Here is a 23,152-nt window from a genome sequence, read left to right as displayed (position 1 = left end):
AAAAAACATAACTGCATAGTATACCTGATTATCACATGCCATGATGGTATCTATGCTTCAGCCTGGTTGGCTTAGGACATGCATATTTTTAGAAAGATTTCAAGGAGAGCAATCAGTTCTCAACTCTGAAATGAGAATATTCTCAAAATTATTCACTGAAATGTTCCTTCCACAACGGAGTGAAGAATTTGACGTGACCATTAACTCTTTTTTGAATTCACAGGTACAATAATGAATACAACAATCAATTTGTTTTAAGCAGAAAAAAAATACAACAATCAGCAATGCTGATCCGATCGAAATGAAGCCAATCATTCATCAATTGAAACCACCAATGGCAGGGACAAGAACTGCTGGGGAACCTGTGCCCACAGTACTCTCAACTCTGAGGGCAAGCGGATCCCAAAACTGAACAACATTGCGGTTTCCAGTCTTCAGACTCATCGGTGCTTTGATGCAATCGGCGGTATCATGGCCCTCTCTTGCTGATCTTGCTGCAGCCACCCTCTTTAATCTGATACGTTCAGCTCTTGACCCGATCGTCTGACCCAATATTGAGGCAGCAATAGTAAGGGCCATGGCGCTCTTTGGCATCAGCACAGATTTCCTGAGCATCCCTATGAAAGGCACTGCAGCATGCACCGCAGCAAACCACTGCACTGAAAACTTCTGTGTGTGCTCCCTCCAGATGCCGAGAGGAACATTTGCTGCCATACCAAGCAATGCAATCACCAGTATTTTTGTTGGCAGGGGCTGAGGGCGAAGCCCCTTTGCAAAGGCTGTGCGGGATATTGCTGCGCGGGCAGCAACCACTGCAGGCGGGCACTTCAGTTTCATACCAGCTGGGGGTGTCATCATCTTTGCCACAAGAGGTACGACGCCACTTAATGCTCTATATGACTTTGCAAGTGGACATTGGCCATTTTCCAGCCACTCGTTGCTCAGTGCTTCATGGTTGTTAGACTGGCCTTTATTCTGAAATTCCAGGAGAAGCAAAATCAGACAATTGAACATTTGGATGGCATGCTCCTTTGCAAAAGATCAGGTTAACATTTTTATTTCATGCCCATTTTAGTGTTTTCGCTATAAAGGAAAGTTCATAACACCAAATAAGATGTGTCTACTTCTGCCAATAAATAACTTCCTTCGGTGGTGAAAGAGATGGACTGCACAATACTGGAACATTGTGATGCATGAGACAAGAAAGATTAAGAAGCATAGTAATAAGAGAAAGCACGAATTACCTGGGGGAGGTTGTTGGGGTTCTTTTTGTTGAAATTTTTCTTATTGCGCTTATTTGAGAAGTCGCCAAAGCTGAAAAAGCCTCCAAATGCCGATAGGCTGATGGTTGCTGCTTTGGCCGCCAGGGGGTTGAACTCAGGACTGGGCTTGGGCAATGGCTTCTCAATCTGTGGAAATGATCCTTCTGAAAGTGGGACGACCCCATCTCTACCATGGAAAACTCGAAATGCCATGTCAAAGTTAGGTCCATCTTCAAAAATTGGTCCCTTGGCTCCTCTTGCCTTCAAAAGCAGCAAACAATACACTTCAGAAATTGCATCCAGAACATATGTGATTTTCAAACATACTACATGGTATGGTAATGGAAGAAGGAGAGGAAAGTAAAGGACATACGGGAACAGGAAAGTTGACAGACGAGAAGGAAAAGCTTGTAGGCTGATTGATGTTCCTCAGGAACGGGCATCTTTCGATCCCTTGTTGGACGACAGTTTCTTCCAAGCAACTTGGCTCATTGAGAGCTCTTCGAAAAGAGTCCATATGGAGAGTAACTCGACCTGCAAGCGCAGAATTGTTGAGAGAGCAATTTGAGTAAAGAGACTACATGAGTCGAAACCATAAAAAATCATACCGCCACTCGTCTCCTATCATCATGTGTAAAAGTCAACCCTATAGACTAGATGAAAAGTATGCTACGATGATCTGAGTTCTGAAGACGAACATTGAGTTGTTTCACAGGCGAAGTTAGCTGGCAAGCCTAAAGCACAAGAACCTTTTCGTTTTGTGCTATTACGTGAATGAATCAGTTGAGTAGTAGTTGTATAGAGCACATGTTGATTGTTGACCTGCCTGCCTATACCTAACAGTAGGGTTGAAAACGGACGGAAATATTCCCGTTCCGACCCGTTCCGTTTTCTATTTTTGTCCGTCCGTTTCCGTATTTATGGGATCCCGTTTCCGTATTTATGGAAGTAGAAATAAGGTTTCTCCGTCCGTTTCCGAGGAATCCCGTTTTTACATGGAATTGACCCATATTTATTCCGTTTTTCATCCCGTTTTTAATCTACATAAGATGTCTAAAAATTGATATGTTCAAAAACATATCAATCACTAAGTATGCATGTTAACATGTTAACACATGACATACTAGTGAATATTGGACTAATAACTTCGTACGTGTATATTATTTTGTGATTTTGTTAATGTACACTCGAGAATATTTGATCGCATTATTCTTTCCGGCTCAACGTCCGTATTGGTTCGTTTCCGTACTTCCGCATAACCCGATCCGTTTCCGCCAAAAAATATAGAAACGGAAGTAGAAATGAGGTTTTTCCGTCCGTTTCCGTCCGTTTTCATCGCTACCTAACAGCAGTTAGCACATGCGGACCTAACATGCCGAGCAGAACCACCCAAATTTACTTCCCAGGCCCATTGTTTGCAATTGAGATGCTGATGATGAGAGGAGTTGGGATCAGCGACGACGACAAAGGGCCAATAAAAATTGGTGGGAAATGCGTCTTGCAGCTGCAATTGGAATTCAATATACTCGTAGGAACGAATCGAACCTTTCATCAAGGGTTCTAACAATTGACTTAACCTTACACGAGTCGCAATTGCAAGCATCCGTTTTTAATCGAACGAGAAGAGGAAAGGAAGAAGCGATCCGTCCTCCGCATACATCCTGATCCTAGGGCCGCGAAGAAGACGGAGAAATCCAGCAAGGCGAAGAGAGAGGGCTCACCTCCGGTTCGAAGCGACGCGCAGGCGGCGGAGCGGGATCTTCTTCTCCTTCCGGCTGGGCTGCTGGGCGGGGCGGTTGCGTCGCGTGTGGCGAGCACAGGCGCGGGCGAGAAGAGGGGTCGAGGCGAGGGGGTCACGCAGACGAGGAAAGGAGCCAAGGGCGAGGCCGAACCGAGACCGAGAGCAGGTAGTTGCGGGAGGAGGGGTGGGTGGGTCTGGGTGGCTCGTTGCCTTGTCGCCTCCCCTCCATGGCCCTGGCTGCCGTGTGGAGGAGCAGTTCTTCTTTGACTCTGACCCAAGTGACCCGGCCTCCGCCTTCGTTGCGGCTCGGCGAGCACGCTTTCCACGCGCCCCGCCACCGCACCAGTCATGACGGCGGCTACCCTTCCGTCCTTCCGTGCGTTGACACGATCAAACCATCAAGGGCCCACGTTCAAAAATGCACGATTTTTTTGTTTCTCTATACAAAAACCTAAAAAAACATAGCAAAGATTAAAGGTCAAAAGGTAAATAAAACCCGGTGTCCGTCCATGTCTTTTTCGTTTCTTCCACGTATACAAGGGGAAATTAGGACTAACGCATAATTAGCCCGTGGCTATCATTAAAGCGTGCACGCCCTTTACTGTTCCTCTGGAATTATTTTGCGTTAAATGTGCATCTGTTGAAAATATAGATAAAATATGGTAAAATAAAGAGGGTGGTCAACATGAAAAAATGCTGGTAGAGATTTATATCCATTTGTTTAACGAATTGTAAGGTACATAGATGTTGTTGGACTATCCATGTATATGTATGCAAGATAGGAGAGCTGGGAAGACCCAAAATATATGGACCAGCCTGTGTTTGGAGGTTTGTTTTTGCGAGAGGGTGTTATATAGGTTGGCCCATGTGGGCACGGATGGCTAAACATCAAAAACAAAATTAAATTTGGGAGTCTCTCTAGGTCATTTCTTTTCTAAATGTAAGGGAAAACTAGGACTACTAATGTATCATCAGCTCATGGCTATCATTTTGCACTCCTTTTTATCTCTAGTTGCATTTACACAAGAGAAGATATTAGATATATATGAAATATAACAGTGACACAAGTCGTCCTGGTTTCCCTTCCCGCGACTTATCAAGAACCAAGGTAGGATATGCCATGGCAGCGTGGAGCGTGGAGTAATTCCCTAGAATTATATCGCACTAGTTGTGCATTTATCAGTAATATAGAAAAAGGATGGTAAAAACATTGCTGTAGGTTAATGTATGCAAGGGGGAAGAGCTGGGAAAAAGAAAGACCCAATGACACATGGATCGGTCTGGACTTGGAGGTGTTGTTGCCATGAGAGAGGCGTCATGTTTGGCCATGTCGATATGAATATAACAAGATGCGATTATGCCCTTGGCATGTGTTGCGGCAGTGGATTTTTAATTTGTAGCGCGCATCGGCACGTGATGGAATGAGAAGTGTACGTATAATGCTACTAAGAGCTTCTCCGGTGGTGAGTCGAATCATTCGGAAAAGAATCTGCCACGCATGCTATTCTCCAGTCGTGCTGAACCATCATGTGGGACCATATACAGTAAAAAGTTCTCATTTCTCTGGAGATCGGCCTAAGAGAAAGCCGTAATTAGTATTGGTAAGGGGTTGTTTGGTTCGAAGAGCTAAATTTTAGACCATGTCACATCAAGAAAAATCTTAGTATTTAGAAATATTAAATAAAGTTTAATTACAAAACTAATTGCAGAACTCTGGGGCTAAACTATAAGACAAATCTAATGAGGTATATTAATCCACAATTAGCGGATGGTTACTGTAGCATCACTATAGCAAATCATGGATTAATTAGGCTCATTGCATTCGTCTCGCGAATTAGCACACATCTTTCAAAAAAGTTTTATAAACAAATTTTATTTAATACTCTTAAATAGTAAGATTCTTTTTAATGTGATAGGGGCTAAAAAAAGTATGTGAAACTACGATCTAAGTAACCTCTTTTAATGTAGGTTGCAGCCAATAGGGGAGCTAGAGCCCTCTCAGCCGGCCCCACTACTGGATCCGCCTCATCATCATGAAATAATAGAGGATTTTCCCCTAACAATTAACAAGTCTCTCAATTACTCCCTCCATCCACTTTTGATAGCTATATTTCAAAACTTCAAATATTCAAAAATGATAGCTATATTTGCTATTGGCATGTTCAAAAACTGGATGGAGGGAGTACTTAGCTGCTAACTCGGTCTTTCTTATGTTATTTGATCAAACCTGTGTTAGTTTGCGCACAGGAAGGGCACTTTGGTCTAGGGCTTGCCTGCAGTCTCCTGTAACTTTTTTTCTTTTCTTCTTTTCTTTAATAACTAACTTGTGTTTAAGTCTACAAATATTTTATTTTAAAACACAAAAGATGACATAGTATTTTTGGTCGTAATGTAACGTGATTCTAACACCGATTCAAAATCCAACTCAGTCCTTAAATATTTTTACTAGTAGCTCGTAGATATATAAATATAAAAATAACCTGATTCTTTCTTGTGCTTAATCTTAAATCATTCAGGCTAATTTTGCTGACCCCCTCGTAAGAAACGGTCACAATCTCGGCGGATTTTGTGTTTGGATTATTTGGGATCTATAGCTATTAGGCCCAGGGCGCGGCCTGCCGTGTGTGTGTGCGTTATTGTGCTTGGTCTTGGAGGCCCGCCGGTCACCCAAAACATGCAGTTACGTTGCTCCGTCCGAGCAATAGCCGTGCTGGTCGTTTTGATACGTCTTATTCCGTCGTTGGATCAGTTTGTTCGCATAATAACTCAAAAAAAAAGTTTGTTCGCATAATAACTCAAAAAAAAATTTGTTCGCATAATAACCCTGGTCCCTGGCTCCATTTATTTCAAAATGCAATGTGCGTGCGTACGTACTGCGTAACCCAAAATTCTAACATTTCAATCCTTGACCATTATAAATAATCTAATGATTTATACATTAAACCAGCATACAAATTTGAGGTCTCATTGGATTTGGCAGAATTAGAGACTTTCATTTCATAAGATACCATTGACTTTTTTGCGTATTAGACATCAACGATTAAGATTTTGAGATGACGGAGAGGGATTACATGGTTATTAGGCATCCAAGATGACATAGTACATTCACTCTCGTCTAGCTAGGGCGAACAATACGTAACCCTACGAGCTAGGCATGCTGCTCGCCAGGTCACATCGAATGGAACTATACGAGCCAGCGTTACGTAGACAGGGGCCGGGCAGATCCGACCGCGATAGCGAGCTAGCAGAGGGAGGGCGACAGCTCACCTAGCTACTTAGCCGGTACAGTGCTCATGAAGAGACGGAGAGTGACCGAGCGGCGCGCGCCGATCAGATCTCCAGGCCGGGCCACCGACAGATCGGCCAATCGGTTCCGCATCATCCAAACCCAGGAGGAGCGCACACACACAGCAGGCGGTCAGCAGCGCTCCGCTCCGATCGCGCAGTGCCTGACAAGCCAGGCCATGGCCGCATCTATGATCTATCCCTCCCTCCAAGCGAAGGTCGTCACGTGCTGTGGCCTGCAGTGGGGGAACGCGTTAGTTCTCGGCGCGGCGCGGCGGTGCGTGGCGTGAGTTGCCTTGCCGGTGCCCCCCCTGCCGTCGCTCACTCCGCCCTTCCCAGTGCACAGACAAGCGCTAGCGCCTAGCTCACTCCGCCGGCCGACGGCGTACTCTTGTCTCGACAGCGCGCGCGGGAGAGATCAAACTGTTTGCATGGCCTTCCATGCCGTGGACGGTGGATGTGGCGTCGACCTCGACCAGGAGGGTGTCCATCCCACGCGTGCATGCACGTCCATGCATGTCTCCACAAGCTCTCTGCTTTCCTCTGTTTTTTTTTTGTCCTCTTCTTTCCCCGTTTCCCGTGGTACGTATACGACGCACTTGGCGTCATCGGGACGTACGCACAGATAGCGCCAACGGCCGTTTGATTTGGGGAGGAAGACATTGAAAGCACACCCGGCATTACGATACAAACGGATCGAGTGCTAAGAGGAAAACGAACCACGGATCAAGCGACGCGCCCGTGCTTGTGCAGTGTCTTTGCATCCACGTAAGCATCCACGGATCAATTGGTTAAGGCCGTGTTTAGTTCCCTGCTGTGTAAATGCAAAAAAAATTTGCGACAGAATCTTACTAATTTGAAGTACTAAATAAAATTTATTTACAATTTTTTTTACACAGATGGGTTGTAAATCGCGAGACGAATCTAATGATGCTAATTAATCCATGATTAATTAATATTTAGCGGATTGTTACTGTAGCATCACGGGTGCAAATCATGAATTAAGTAGGCTCATTAGATTCGTCTCGCGATTTACAGCCCATCCATACAAAAAGTTTTGTAAATAGACTTCATTTAGTACTTCAAATTAGCAAGATTCTTTCACAAAATTTTACGTTTTTTTGTTTACGGGGTGGGGGCCTAAAGCATCGGTTGGTGTCACGTACGCATACAGTACTGTGTCAGACACACACAAGCCAGCCCGATGGATGGACCCACGACCGGCGTACGTATCTATCATCTATGCAAAGCAACTGATTAATCGTGTCAAGTCATGGAATGGACCGTAGCTAGAGCTAGCTAGCTAGGGTACACGGTCCGGCTCTCTGGCGCTCGCGCGCTAGGGGCCTGATTGGTTGGTTGTATCACCCCCCATCCAGGCTCCCGTGGTGCGACCTGGATCTGTTTGGTTGCCTGCTGTGGATAGCTAGCCTGGCCCGTCGCGTGCAAAAGAGGTCCTCGAGCCTGGCTCGCGGGATGCGGTAAAAATGGGCGTTTCCCCAAAGCCTGGCTCTGGTGATGCATGTGCATGTCCATAGTGCACTAAAGTAAGCTTTAGCGTGTGTACAAACTCCAATATGCAGTGAACCAAACAAGATCGCTGAGCATCCAGGCTAGACAAAAGCAGTCAACCAATCAATTGAGTGTTGCATGCATTCGGCCTGGCCGCTGGGAGCCTGGCTCTCTGGTACGAGCCTGGCCGGAGTCAGCAGCAAACCAATCACGCCCTAGGTAACTGCATGCTGAGATCGACCAGCGCGTACGAGCGAGTTTTCTTTTATTACGGTGCTTGCGCAAATAAAGCTGGAGCCATGCATTGATTGGCTCGACTTGAAAGGTGCTGACTGAAAAAAGGAAGTGGGATCGGCTATTACCACGGACATGATGGAATAGATAAGGAGGTAACCCTGTTTTGTTAAGTTAATTGGATGGAGAAGGCCATAACCTATCAAAATATATTATGAGTATGTTGTACAAATCTACAACCCCATCCATTTCAAATTGTACGATGTCTTATGATTTCTAGATACAGTGCTTTTGCTATATAGGCTTTGTTTGATTCTTCCTAGAATAGACTAGAATGAACTTTGACCGCTAATTAGGGGTGTCAAACAAAGGCAATTTACAAAACCAACTCCAGAACTCCTGCGCTAGAAACCCTGAAAAATCTAATGAGACATTTGACCGCGTGATTAGAGAATGGTTACTAGTGGCGGAACTGAAACGGAAATTTAAGGGGGCCGAACAAATATATTGAATACTTAATTTAGAGCAAAAGTTTTCATCCCAAACTTAACTTTGTCCCCAAACTTTCAAAACGATCATTTCAGTCCTCAAACTTCTCTATCCGGTTCAATTTAGTCCTTTATCCTATGTGGCATGCTATGTTGGCACGCGTTGTCACATCTGGTCAATTATAGTTAATAAAAATCAACATTTCTATAAATTTGATTGTCATAAAAAGTTTCACCTTGATGAAACTAAATAATGTACAATTTTAAGGAAGAGAGTTGATCCAAACATATTTATTGTACATGTACAAAAGTTTCTTTTTTGGAAAAAAATTATTTAGACACGAGTTAAAATTTTGTTGTGTCATATGTAAGTATGTGTGAACCAATATATATTGTTGCTAAAAATAGAAACCCATTGTATGCTGATATGACATGCGATTCTTCCAGATTAAATTGAGCTATACGAGAAAGGTTGAGGGTTGAAACGGTAATTCTGAAAGTTTAGGATCAAATTAACTTCAACTAAAAAATTTAAGAACAAAATAGTCTATTCTTTTAAAGAAAATCAGTCTTCCTTTTAACTTTTCATTGATTTTCACCAAAGTTTGATATAAATTTATCAAATAATTATTAACTATGCATAGATTTTATTTTCTGGGGGGGATGGCCCCTGCCAGCCCCCTAGCTCCGCCACTGATGGTTACTGTAGTATAACTGTAGCCAATCATCAATTAATTACATCTATCCCTGAAATTTTTTTGCAAATAGACTTCATTTAGGCCCTGTTTAGATCCAAAAAACTAAAATGCAAAATTTTTGTGAATCGTCTGCATGGTGTATTAAACATAGTCGAAAAATAAATCGCATTACACAAATAGACTGTAAATCGCGAGACGAATCTAATGAGCCTAATTAGGGCGTGATTAGACATTAAATTGCTACGGTAAAGCTGCAGTAAACATGTGCTAATGATGGATTAATTAGGCTTATTAAATTCGTCTCGTAGTTTACAGACGAGATCTATAATTAGTTTTGTGATTAGTCTACATTTAATACTTCAAATGTTGAAGATTCTCTTCCAAAAATCCAAAAATCCAAAATCCAAAGTGATCTATACAGACCATTAGTATTCCATGCATGTGAGATTCCCTTCTCAGGAGGTGTGTTCTAGAATCTAGAATGGAAACCAAACAAGACCTCATATGCACCTAAATATATACACACACTATATCTAGATATATACTATACATACTACGTATCTAGATTTGCTAAGAAAATCTACATTTTTGGAATGGATGGAGTACGTAGTAATATTACGAGTCACTACAAATTTAATAGCTGTCTATATCATACCTGATTATTTTTTCTTCCACACACCCGAATTTTTTCACCATTGGATTAAGATTTGAAGGTGGATCTCCTTTCACTATTCATCTTCTTCTCCCTCAACCTTCTTCCTTGCTCCTCCCGTGCCACTGCCCCCACCGTCATCCCGCCTCCCCCAGCAACATGTGTGGGAGGATCTCGCCACCAGCGCAAGGCTCCGGCAAGACCCTCCAACGCCTACAGCTCCTCTGCCTACCCCTTCCGGCCTTGCCGCCCCTGCCATGCCCTGACCCTCCCGCACCCGCGCGCTCCTCAGCTTGCCTCCCTGCCATATGGTCATCGTCGCCTTAGCCCAACCAACCTCCTCCACCACCCAACTGGCAGCGCCACTGCCGCTGGCCTCATCGCCCCCGTGCCCGCAACCTTCGACGAGCCGGTCTACCACCCAGGGCCTTCCCTCTAGGCCCGGCAATGGATGTCGCCTCCAGCCTCCCCCCCTACTTGCATTCAGCCCATGTAGCACCCCCCGCCCCCCTACATTTTTCAACCATGAATCAAAAAGGAGGAAGATGAAAATGAGAAAGAAGAAGAAAAAGAGACGAGAAAAGGAAGAAGAAAAGTAAAATGAGTCCCCCCTAAATCCAAATTTTAGATCCGCCACTGTGGAGCTCAAACCCCAACCCCTGACCCTAACCTCGCCGGGGATGGAGAGAGGATAGAAAAACAGGTGTGAGAGTGGATAGAAATTTTTAGATTAAGGAAAAATAGTTCCAACCTCAGCTTTCAAAAGAGAGTGGATAGAATACCTAGGCATGATTTAGCTTTCCTGATTAATATTTATTATGTTGTACTCCCTCTTTTCAAATTATAAGTCATTCCAAGAATCTTGAAGAGTTAAAGTTTTTCAAGTTTGACCAAATTTATATAACAAGATAATAACATTTATGATACCAATTAAATATCATTAGATTCTTTGTTAGCTATATTTTCATAGTATTCCTATTTGATGTCATAAATTTTGGTGTTTTTTTTATAATTTTGGTCAAACTTTAAGATGGTTTGACCCTCCAAAATTTTTAGAATGATCTATAATTTGAAACGAAGGGAGTACAAATCTAATAGGATATCTCCAATTCTCCAAGTTGGCATTGCACGATTGAGATCGATCGGGCAGCGGGTGCTCTGGATCAGAGTTCCATTATATCCCGCATTCATTCTCAATCAGTACAATACAAGGATAGGATATATATCTCCAAGTCTCCCATATTTTCTTTCCCAACGTGTTTTGCTCTTTATTTTTTTAACTATACTCGTTGTTCACTCATGCATGTGCCCGTCGATCAATCGGAACAAAAGTCAAAGCAAGTCGCCGCGTCGTCGGTTGCTGCCGCACTCGCTGCTGCCCCGTTCTGTTCAACCATCGACGCATCCCCGGCTGGGCCCCACGCTAGATGCTAGTGAGTGGTCTCCACTCTCCAGTCCAGTGTAGTGCGGTCCGCCGAACCCACGGCACGGCAGGCACCTCGCACTGATCGAGCGCCGGCGTACTGGCAGTCCGGCACCGAACTGGTAGTAGGAGCCGGGGCTACTAGCGGCCTATCTAGGAGGACGCATTTGGGAAAGGGATGGAGAAGACCGGAAAAAGGGGGTGCAGCACAATCAATAAGATAACCGTAGTGGCATGGTGGCGTTGGAGTCGAGCGAGCCAGCGAGGGGACTAGAGGAAGAGGACGTCTCGCTCGATGGCACCGGGGGGCAGCGGGATGGGCTCGTCGAGATCCAGCTGCGAGCGAGTGAATGCGCTAGCTGCCCCCGTGATGTGGTCCGGGAGGCAGGTTTGGTGGCCACCAGCAACGAATACTACCTCCGCCGGGTCGGTGCCTGAGGTCGCGTGGGGAGGGCGGGCGGGCCGCGGCCGTCCGTCCGGGAGGGTCCGGCGGCACCGAAACGCGCACCGCCCTCGATTTTCATTTCACTGTACGATGAACCCGTTCCACCACTTGCAACTAGGGAACGTGGGTGGTGGGGTCTGGGGTGGGAGGAGTGCACGCGCGCCGAACCAGGCAGGCAGGCAGCCAGCCAACCAGGAAACGATGCGTCCGGCAGGTCCAGTCGGGCCGGTGGCCACTGCGCCCAGTCGTCGACGAGACGACGTGTTCCTTCCGCTTTAAAACCTCTCTCCGCTCCGCACCGAATCCCGCCATCATCAGTTATACCCTCCCCCCTCCCTACCTCCGATCCCTCCCCGTCTTTTCGCTAGGTTTGTTGCTGCTCTCCCGTTCGGCCGTTCCCTCCCTCCTCCGCCCTGGACCTGAAGTCCTGAACCAGGAACAACGAGGGACGGCGACCTCGACGCGCCGCCCTCCCTCCACTCCGCTGTCCGCTCGCACCGTCGCGGCGCCAGCGCCACTGCACCCCCAGATTTATTCCATCTGATCGCATCGCATCGCGCCGCGCGCTGCCAGCGCAGCACCCCCGTCGTCGTCCCGTCCTCCTTTGCGAACGAAAACAACGCAAGAGCGACAAGATCTGGGGGTACGGCGGCGCCGGTCGACATCCACCCGCTGGCCGCTGCTAGTGGACTAGTGTAACAATATATACCGCCAGATCCCCGGCTCCCTGCCGCGTGCCCGTCGGTGCCCACCCACGGAGCTCCAGCTACCAGCTCACTCCCACTCCACTCGAGCAGCTCGCGCTCCAAGGTAAGCAGAGCGAGCACGGTCGTCGGCACGGCCGGATCCTCCCTCGGTCGCCTGCCGCCTGGTCTCACGGAATTTAAGATTGCTTTGCGCGCAGCTCCTTCTGCTTGGATCGGATTGGATCTCGCGTAGTGCGCCGGATGTTCCCCGCTTTTTTCTCCGCCTCGGTTACATGGGCCGGCGGCTGACGCGGCTCCTCTGCTTCCTCCTCCTCCTCTTGTTGTTATAGGTCGGGCTCGGCTGGGCTGGGTTCCTTCGCCAGGGAGGCGCCATGAAGTACAGCAAGGAGGACAAGCCCGAGAGGGCGGGCGGCGCCGGCGCGGGGGGCAGGGCGGTGCCGGTGGCGCTCCTCGTCATCGTGCTCTGCGCCTTCTCCTTCTACCTCGGCGGCGTCTACAGCACGGGCCGCAGCCTCCTCGATTCCATCCAGCCGGCGCCGACTCTCCTCGCCCTCGGCACCACCGCCACCCAGCAATCCTCCGCCCTGGTCCAGCCAGCACCGTCCACCACGGCCACGGCGCTCGCGGCGGTGTCGTTCCCCGAGTGCCCCGCCGACTTCCAGGACTACACCCCCTGCACCGACCCTAGGCTCTGGCGGCGCTACGGCAACTACCGCCTCAGCTTCATGGAGCGCCACTGCCCGCCGCCGCCGGAGCGGCAGCAGTGCCTCGTCCCGCCGCCCAAGGGGTACAAGCCGCCCATCCGCTGGCCCAAGAGCAAGGACCAGTGCTGGTACCGCAACGTCCCCTACGACTGGATCAACAGCCAGAAGTCCAACCAGCACTGGCTCGCCAAGGACGGCGACCGCTTCCGCTTCCCCGGCGGCGGCACCATGTTCCCCAACGGCGTCGGCGCCTACGTCGACGCCATGCGGGCGCTCATCCCGGGGATGCGCGACGGCACCGTCCGCACCGCGCTCGACACCGGCTGCGGCGTCGCCAGCTGGGGCGGCGACCTGCTCGCCCGCGGCATCCTCACCGTCTCCCTCGCGCCGCGGGACAACCACGAGGCGCAGGTGCAGTTCGCGCTCGAGCGCGGCATCCCGGCCATCCTCGGCATCATCTCCACGCAGCGCCTGCCCTTCCCGTCGGCGGCCTTCGACATGGCGCACTGCTCGCGCTGCCTCATCCCCTGGACCGAGTTCGGCGGCCTCTACCTCCTCGAGATCCACCGCGTCCTCCGCCCCGGCGGCTTCTGGGTGCTCTCCGGCCCGCCCATCAACTACGAGAACCGCTGGCACGGCTGGAACACCACCGCGCAGGCGCAGAAGGCCGACCTCGACCGCCTCAAGAAGATGCTCGCCGCCATGTGCTTCAAGCTCTACAACATCAAGGGCGACATCGCCGTCTGGCAGAAGTCGCCCGACGCCACCGCCTGCTACGACAAGCTCACGCCCATCACCACGCCGGCCAAGTGCGACGACAGCGTCGACCCGGACGCCGCCTGGTACGTGCCCATGCGGCCCTGCGTCACCGCCCCCAGCGCGAGGTACAAGAAGCTGGGGCTCAACGCCACGCCCAAGTGGCCGCAGCGCCTCACCGTCGCGCCGGAGCGCATCAACGTCGTCCCCGGCAGCAGCGCCGGCGCCTTCAAGCAGGACGATGCCAAGTGGAAGCTCAGGGCCAAGCACTACAAAACGCTGCTGCCAGCGCTCGGGACCGACAAGATCAGGAACGTCATGGACATGAACACGGTCTATGGAGGATTCGCGGCCAGCATCATCAAGGACCCCGTCTGGGTCATGAACGTCGTCTCCTCTTACGGGCCCAACTCGCTCGGCGTCGTCTACGACAGAGGCCTCATCGGCGTCAACCACGACTGGTAAATAGCAATAGCACTACTAGGCACTTACCTTTAACCTTACCTTCTTTTTAACTTTCCATTTAGCAGTTACAGTACTCGATACCTGTCTTATAAACTGCCTTACGATTCTGATCAAAATGTATAATTCATATCATGCAGGTGTGAGGCATTCTCGACATACCCACGCACCTATGATCTTTTGCATCTTGATGGCCTCTTCACTGAAGAGTCTCACAGGTAAACAAGCTGTCTCAAATCAACTCTATGGTAGTTGTCCTTTTGCATCTTGGTCAGACATGAATTCAGATTTCAAAAAGGGAAAAAATACAACTTTTTAATCATAGAGGTGCCAAAAAAAACTTACTACTTGATAACATCACTAATTGCAGGTGCGAGATGAAGTTTGTACTTCTTGAGATGGACCGCATCCTTCGCCCCACGGGTTATGGGATAATCAGGGAGAGCACCTACTTCCTGGATTCTGTAGCAGCCATTGCCAAAGGAATGAGATGGAGCTGTGAGAGGCGTAACCCTGAAAACAAGACTGACAAGGACAAGATCCTAATCTGCCAGAAGAAGCTTTGGGCAGGAAAGCAGTGAGAGGGAATTGTTTGATCCAAGTATAAAAAGAAAGAATCCTTAACCTGGATGGATGATTTGTTGATCCAGTCAATGGTATACGGCTCAAATGTGCTGTGACCTCAGCCACCTAGGCAAAGGCGCTTCACCATCTGGTACACATGAAACATGAACACTCTGATGTACAAGAATGTTCACAGTTAAGATAAATAAGAGTAAACCTCCGTATAGGATCCAAAAGTTAGTACTATTTGCCATTAATCACACAGTTAATTCTTTTTTGTACGAACAGTTAGGGGTGGGTGGTTGATACCAAGAGCAACTGTAAGTTACTCCACAGTCCACACTACATGTGTTCATTTGTACAACATATAGCTTGGTGCTGTCATTGTAATAGAGTGCCATATTTATTTAAACATTTATGGAGCAAGATACTACTCATGTGCCATTCTTTCCCTAAAGCGACATTCGGTTGAGTGTTGCTATCTGCTTGGCATTGCATTATATAGTTGAGAAAGAAATTCCCTAGAAACAGAAAGCAAAGGAATTGAACCTGAATATAATGTAGAGTGTCTATTGGCTTACAGTTTGGCAAGAATCCTGCTTTCCTTCCATTCACAGACCACAACTCCTAGAAGATATCCCCACTGCATAATGCCATATTGCCATCTTGCTTGCTGCAGTGCAAGTTATCGCTTAAATTCATCACAGTAGCGAGAAATGATTTGGTTGTGTAGTGGAGACTTGTGACAGACCCGCCGAGTTAAAATGTTTAATTAAGCATAATCGCCATCATTTTGCGCATTAGCTTAATTAAGTGTAACTTGACAGATTGTTTCCAACCCACAGGCCGATCGAAACACATCAGAAGTCTCGCACGAAGGCGAGCGCAGAAGGTACCAGCATGAAGCATGATAAAATATTAAAAAAACAATAAATAATATTAAGGCTTTTACAAAACAGCTTCAAATTTAAAATGCACATAATAAACAATAGCAGTGGAAGAGAATCTAACTTACAGAACATTTTTACTAGAGAATAAATAAAACGAACTAAATAAGTCGAGAACTACAGAGACGTGAAGACAAGGCGTCACATCGAGCCCACCGATGTGAAGCCTAGTTAGCTCCTAAACCTGAAATAGGGTAACAACAAACCCTGAGCAACTAATACTCAGCAAGACTTACCCGACCAGTGGGTATAACTTAGCCCACATACCTAGACATGCAAGACATTTGGCTGGTGGTTATTTTGTAGAAAAAACGACTAAAGTAAATCCTTACTTCTATTATTTTAGCTCCAGATTATATATATGTATTAACCATAATCTATTATTTGCATAAACCATCTTGTGGTGGTGTGCAAACCCACAGCCGGGTGGCGTAGTGCACCCGCCTAAACCCAGAGGGTGAGTACTCGGGGGTTAGCTAGGATTAGCCCAATCTCAGAGGAAGAACACGATGAACGCAGCAGGTTTAGAGTGGTTCGGGCCGCCGGAGCGTAATACCCTACGTCCACTGTGTGTTGTATTGCTTGCGCTCTCAAGAGGTTGAGAGTCTTGGCGTGTCTAGTGCTGAGTCTCGAGAGAGTCTGAGAATCCCTAGTATGCAGCGAGCGCCTCCCTTTTATATCTCAAGGGAGGCGCGTACATGGCCGTTGGGTCTCTGACAGGTGGGCCCAACGATATAGTATATAAAATAACATACTATACAGAGCATTATGATGTTGCAGGCGACGGAGATCTTATTCCAGGATTTCCTTGCCTTGTCCGTGGGAATCTTCCATCCGGCATAGCCATGCCCTGTCTTGTCGAAACGGCGCCAGGGGGTAGCTTGCGGCGTTGCCTGTCGCGTAGCTGAACGGGCCGTGTAGCTTGTGGCGTAGGCGGTATGATGAAAAGGTGCCGTGCCGTCGTATCCATTTAATGCGGCAGACATGCTCTGCGCGGATGCGGCGTATGCGGCTGCACTGTGTACCTCGATAATATGCGGTCTACAGTGAGGCCTGACAAAGGCTGTCCCGCGTGCCGCGGCGGCAGAGCACGCCTTAACCATCCGCATTGAATGCGGTGGGTGGGCGAGTCTTCCAGCGGAAGACTCGCGCCCGCGCCTGCGGGACACGTGGCGCCCCCGGACCCCGCCCCGGCGGTATGCTGGTTCTACGCGTGTGGGAGGTCCGGAGGGACGCGGGGAGGTCCCGGACTCCTATGGGGGGTCTGCGCCCTCGGCTGTTGGCTCGGAGCTTTCCCTCCTCAGGGACACGTGGCGTCACCGGACCCGTCCCAGAGCGGGGAGCGGGTCCGGGGCCGTTGGCCCGGTGTGGTAAGAGCCTTACCCGTGGGGCCCGGCTGCTCCGCCCCTCATGGCGTAGTTACGGATGACTACGCGAGTCCTGGTTTGCTGCAGTAGGAGTGGGTATCCCTGGTACAGGGTACCGACAGTAGCCCCCGGGCCCATCTCGGGAGAGGTGACGAACCCGCAGGTGGGGCCACTACTGTGATTTGGCTCTGCATAACTTGAAGCCTCTAGCGTTAGACTATGCATACTACAGGAGTCTTGTCCAGCTTTGACCATCCATCGGGTTTTTTCTCTGCTTCATCACATCGCAACGGCTTACTGACTCGTGGTCCCCACATACAGTGGTACACCTAGTCACGCGAGCGACGCTCGGCATTGTTGCGGCCGGAGTAAATGGGATATTTACCACCAGCGCAGTTCCCGAAAAGCCTGGTCATGCCAGCGCTTTATGCGCGCACGTCTGCTCAGCTTCCGCTTCGCTTCGCGCGCGGGCGACGGTTCAGATCCCTCCTTTTCACACCTTTGTTTGTTACCCGCCCTCCCTGACAGGCGGGCCTAGGCCCCCTTGTCAAGGACTGGGCAGTTAACACCAGGTGTGAGCATCGCTTAGATTCCAGCAACGGTTCCGGGGTGCGCCGGTTGGGTCAGGCTTCATAAAGGGACTAACCGCATACCGCGGTTACTTTTCCGCATTCGCCTTCTTCCTTCCAAACCTTTGCCCCCTTTGCCTTGGAGCCTCCTCGCCCCTTGCTCTTCTGCATAGATTGTTCCTCGCCTCCATAGCAAGATGGCGTCCCTCGTTCATCCCCGTCGTTTCCAAACCGAGGAGGTGCTGAACACGGTGCGCTGCCTGCTTGGGTGGAGTTCACAGGAGACCGCCTGGGGGATTCGAGCAGGCTCTGTTCCCCTCGGCGATCTGCGCGCCGGGGAATCTGTGCTATTTATCTCGCACATTTCCACCGGCTTGGGGCTGCCGATCTCCTCGTTCTTTCTGCTGCTGCTGGAGGATTTCGGCCTCCAGCTCCAGCATCTCACGCCCCACTCCATCCTCCTGACGTCAATCTTCATCTACTTGTGCGAGATGTTCGTGGGGGTGCGGCCCTGCATCATCCTCTTCCGCCACTTCTTCGTCCTGATGAAGTCCGGGAAGGGCAAGGATGAAGTGGGGGCGTACTACTTCCAGACGAGGAGCGACTTGCGGACGCCCTACATCCCCGGGCTCACTGGCGGGAAGTGGGAGGATTGGCGCAAAGAGTGGGTAATCGCCACCACCAAAGCCAACGAGTGCCTCATCATGCCGACCGGGGACCCGCCTCTGACCGCCAATCCTGGAGGGCCAAGCCGTCCCTGCCGTCGGAGTTCGACTCCGTGCTGAGCAAGATCAGGGCGCTGGCGGAGGGCGGCCTCACCTTGTTGCACGTGCTCAGGGACTTCCTGAAGCACCGGATCACCCCTCTGAAGCAGCGGCCGCGTCCTGCCTGGAACTTCACCGGGCCCCAAGACTGCAACAGGACCCACCGCGGGGAGGACAGCGATCTGATCCAAGAAGCCCTGGAGGTCCTGGTGCGGGCGGTGATGGGGGGAGATCTTCGTCCTGGAGCACCTGATCCTTCCTCAGGGTGTCGTTCCTCTCTGCGAGGACTCACGCCTGAGGACTGCGGTGCTGGCCACTCTGCCGACCCTCGACAACGGTGGGCTAGCAGCGCGCCAAATTGGAGGTGACTCGGACCGTGGGATCCGGATCCTTGGTGCTCCAAACAGGCCGTGCCGAGCGCCGCGGGGTCAGGCCCTACTGCCAAGGGCAAGCAGGCCATGGCTGGTAGCTCCGCCGCGAGCGGTCCCAGCCAGGCCCGGAATAGCTTCGGCGCATCGTCGGAGGAAGCAAACCGGCGATGGTTGCACCGCGGCGACGGGACCCCAGTTTTGGAGCCAGCCGCAAAGCGTCAGAGGACCGCTGAGGACGTGGGCCAGGGTAGCTCCCGGGCCCCCGGCTCTCGCGGGACCTACGGAGTAGCCGCGCCGCCACCACCACCGCCGGGAGGTGCCTCCCCTCGGCAGCAACAGCAGCAGCAGCAGCAGCCACGGGGTGCGCCTCCGCCGCCGCCACGGCAGCCACCACCACCGCCGGGAGGTGCCTCTCCCCGGCAGCAGTAGCAGCAGACACGGGGTGCGGCTCCGCCACCACCAGGGCAGCAGCAGCAGCCACGAGCTGCGCCTCCGCCGCCGCCGCCGCCTCGGGAGCAGCAGCAGCAGCAGCCACCACCACCGCCACCACCAGGGCAGCAGCAGCAGCAGCCTCCACCACCACCGCCACCACAAGGGCAGTAGCAGCCTCCACCACCACCAGGGCAGCAGTAGCAGCAGAAGCAGAAGCAGTCGCCCAGTCTCTGTGGACGCTGGAGACTCGGCGCTTCAGGGTAAGTGTTCTTCCATACACTCCCCTTATTCTCGGTGCTTCGCTTTTTGCTGAAGGCTTCTTCTCTTTGTTTGCTAGGGCCTCTCGCCCAAGCAGTTCTTCCACCGCCGCTGGCTCGTTAGCGGGGGTCTAGGCGACCGGCGCCTAGGCGGCAATGGCGGAAGCGACGGCAGATGTGGGGAGCTCGGGTGCGGCGACCTCCGCTAACTCGATGACGCCCAACGCGGCGGCGGCGGATGCGCCAGTGCTAGGCGCAGCAAGGCCCTACGTGGTGGCCCCTAAGGCCCCGACTACGGCGGCAGTCGAGCCGACACCGGGCTTGGCGACGGCGAGCACAGCGGCAGCGGGTGCGGCAATGGCGAGCACCTCGGTACCTAAGGTCCCGACATCTGTGCCGGACATCCCCTCCCCCAGCTCCCAACCTGCGGCAGAGGAAGAGCTGGAGGAGGTCTCTGGTAGGCGGCTCATGCAGGGTCCCCCAGAGGAGGATGCGGTTCCCCTCCCCCAAGTGCTAGTCCGGGTCCGGCAGACGATAGAGGAGGCGACCTCTACCGCCGAGGCGGCCTTCCGGCGGGAGTGGGCTGCTCTAGAGAGCAAGCGTCAGCGCCTCGGCGACTGGCATATCCGCCTGGAGGAGCGCACGAAGGCCGAAGCCTCCCATGCCGCCGCCGCCCGGTCCGAGATTGAGGCCGACCTGGAGGAAAGGGCTCTGAGGGTGTTCGACCGGGAGTTCACGGTGTCGAGACGGGAAAAAGCCCTGGCGCTGCGGGAGGAGGCTATTGCCAAGGAGGAGGCCAGCCTCGCGGCCCAGCGATCCGAGTTCGAGTCTCGCAGCCAGGGACTCGAGGTCCGCAAGCTGGAGCTCGACAAGCTCTCCGAGTCTCTGCACCAATGGTGCCAGGAGCTGCAGGAGACCGCCAGCCAGTAGGCCGTTGCCGAGATAGAGCTCGAGGGGGAGAGGAAGTCCCTTGCCCGGCGGGAATCCCTCACCACCACCATGGAGTAGGCCCTTGTGCGCCAGCGCGAGTGTCTTAAGAAACTGAAGGAGTCAGCGGCGCAGAAAGATTGTAAGGATCACCGGGGTGTCCGACCCTAGAGGGGGAGGGGGTGAATAGGGTCGCTAATCGCTTTTTAACCTAGGGCTCAAACTACTTGCATAAGATAAACCTAACACGTCCTACGCATGCTAGTTATGACTAAGGTTTATCTATGCTACTCTCTACTTACCCCTAAAAATACTTGCAACCTAGCTAATCCTAATCAAACTAAATAGGAAAGTAAAGGTATGCAAGGTAGAGTAAGTGCGGAAACGTAATGCGGTAAGTAAAGAGGTAAGTGCAAGAGGGATGCAAACTCCCGAGTAGACACGGTCATGTAACGTGGTTCGGCATAAACGCCTACGTCCACGGGACACCGAGGCTCTTCCGATCACCGTCTTGCACTACGCCACCAATGGCGATGCCGGCAAGCAAAGGCAAGTGCCCACAAGACACTGAGTCTCGTGCACCGCCACCGTCTCTCTCGGTCACCCGGCCGAAATCCACTACGGAGCTTCTCCACCAAGGAAGGGGCCTCCTCTTCCCCCGCACAAAGTGTCGTTGCCACTCCACACCAAGACGGAGGGTCACACGACGGATCACAAGTTGCTTGCCGCAGCAAGGCTTCTCTCAAGGGAGCTCTCGCAAGAACTAATCCCTATTACAAGCACTAAGCACTCTCACAAGTGTGCTTAAGCCTATATGATGTATAATGATGCTCTAAGGTGGTTGGAGATGTTCTTCAAGTGTAGTAGAATGTTCAGCAACTCCAGCACACATCAAATGGACGGGGTGAGGCATATATATAGGCCACCAAGTCTTGTAGCCGTTGCTCCAACGGTCAGCTGTAAATCTGCGTATCACCGGAAGAACCGATGCCTCTGGCAGGGGTAGCGTCGGTTCTTCCAGTCACTCATAAACCGAAGTAGCCATTGAACTCCTGACAGCTGACGCAGTGACCACCGGTTGAACCGTTGTTATGCACCGATGCCTCACCGGTTCAACCGGTGCTGAAGTATATTCTCCCGGGCGCTGACGTCATTGCACCGATGGTATGCTCCGATGCACCGTCGGTTGAACCGGTGCTGAAGAAACTTCTCCTGGGCGCTTGACATCGTCTCTGGTACAAAGGACACCCAATGCACCGATGCCCTATTTTGGACCGTCGGTTCAACCGGTGCCTATAGCCTGACTTGGCTTCGATTCCCTTCTGCACCAAAGTGTCATGGCGTCGGTTCTTCTGACTACCACCGGATGCTCCGATGCCCTGGCGTCGGTTCTTCGGGCCTAGCTACGCCTATCTTCTCTTTGTCATCACTTGAACCTAAAAGCCTGGGAATGTTCATTTTAACAATCATATTAGTCCAAGTGTTGTGTGTGTCATCAATCGCCAAAACATTATATTGAAATATGGCATGAGAGACCATTTTCGCTACAAAGATGCCTCACTCCAGGAGAAGGCCAGCCAGCTGGAGGCGGCTCAGGCGGCACTGGATGCCCTGGTGCAGGAGGCGGTCCAGGAGGCGGTCCGGAAGCTGCAGGAGGACCAGCTCAGGGGGGCCCAGCGAATCGTCGACTGGGCGAGCGAAGCAAGCTTAGCTCTGGTGCCACTTGAAATGAGTCCAGTCCAAGTGGCGGAGCCGGCAGCTTCAATTGCTAACGCCCTTCCAGTGCTGAACTCTGCTTCAGATAGACTCCGGCGCCTGGAGCCGATCCTTGCTGGCCACCTTGAAGCTGAGGGCCGCGAGCTATGCCGGATGGTGGCGGAGTACATTCTGACCTGTCTCCGGAGCCACGACCCTGCCATCTCACTAGCCCCAGTCGTCGATGGTCCAGTGGCGGAGACGGAGGCTTCCGCTCGGGAAAGCGTGCGGGACGTCGTCGACTTCGTAGCTGCTTACTTCAAGCGGGAGCCTGCAGATTCCTGAGCTGGACCATCACAGTAGGCGAACTTTTGTTTTTTGTGTTATGTAAAAACTTTGTACTTGTTGAAATTTTAATAGAAGAAAAATTTCAACTTAGCTATTTGTCAGTTGCTCTGGTTTGCGGTATGCAACACCCTGGCGTCCTGGCCCCCTGGTAGATTGGTTCAGTTTTTAGAACCTATCTTCCATCCGAGCTGAGAAGACTCTCCGGACCCCCGTATGAGGTTGAGCAAGTGTCCTTGGGCATAGGTGTAGCATAGATTGCAAGTCAAACGAGCGAGTTGTTCCCTGTATAGCAGAAAAAACTACAGAGAGGAAAATCAAACTCGCTGGGATGGTAGTAATGATACTGCAACTTAGCTGTTTGACGCATGCAGAATCGATCCTTGGTGTCTGGCTCAAAGCGAACGCTCTGGGCCCCTGGGAGACAGGCTTAGTTGTTTTGAGTCTGTCTACCACTGAGACTAGACCTCGATCTGCATGAAGCCTTAAAGCGGATGCCGGGACCCCCTGGTAGGTAGGCTCAATGGTTTGAGGCTAGCTACCAC

At 51.0% G+C, this 23,152-nt stretch overlaps 2 protein-coding genes across 2 annotated transcripts; one reads left to right on the top strand and one right to left on the bottom strand.

Moving 5' to 3' along the window:
- Positions 1-126: 126 nt before the first annotated feature.
- LOC120693534 lies at positions 127-3,281 on the bottom strand. Its single transcript, XM_039976987.1, has 4 exons — positions 2,984-3,281; positions 1,636-1,796; positions 1,245-1,523; positions 127-975 (listed from the first exon to the last, which is right to left on the bottom strand). The coding sequence occupies exons 2-4, from the start codon at positions 1,777-1,779 to the stop codon at positions 319-321; spliced, it is 1,080 nt and encodes a 359-aa protein (XP_039832921.1). The 5' UTR covers positions 1,780-1,796; positions 2,984-3,281; the 3' UTR covers positions 127-318.
- An 8,791-nt stretch (positions 3,282-12,072) lies between these two features.
- LOC120689754 (probable methyltransferase PMT21) lies at positions 12,073-15,370 on the top strand. The gene is made up of 4 exons (XM_039972154.1): positions 12,073-12,550; positions 12,777-14,368; positions 14,510-14,587; positions 14,740-15,370. Exons 2-4 carry the CDS (start codon positions 12,819-12,821, stop codon positions 14,948-14,950), a joined length of 1,839 nt encoding a protein of 612 aa, XP_039828088.1. The 5' UTR covers positions 12,073-12,550; positions 12,777-12,818; the 3' UTR covers positions 14,951-15,370.
- Positions 15,371-23,152: the final 7,782 nt, after the last annotated feature.

Source organism: Panicum virgatum, chromosome 9N, assembly GCF_016808335.1.
Source record: "Panicum virgatum strain AP13 chromosome 9N, P.virgatum_v5, whole genome shotgun sequence".
Lineage (NCBI taxonomy): Eukaryota > Viridiplantae > Streptophyta > Magnoliopsida > Poales > Poaceae > Panicum > Panicum virgatum.
This window is presented reverse-complemented; position numbering and strand designations above follow the sequence as displayed.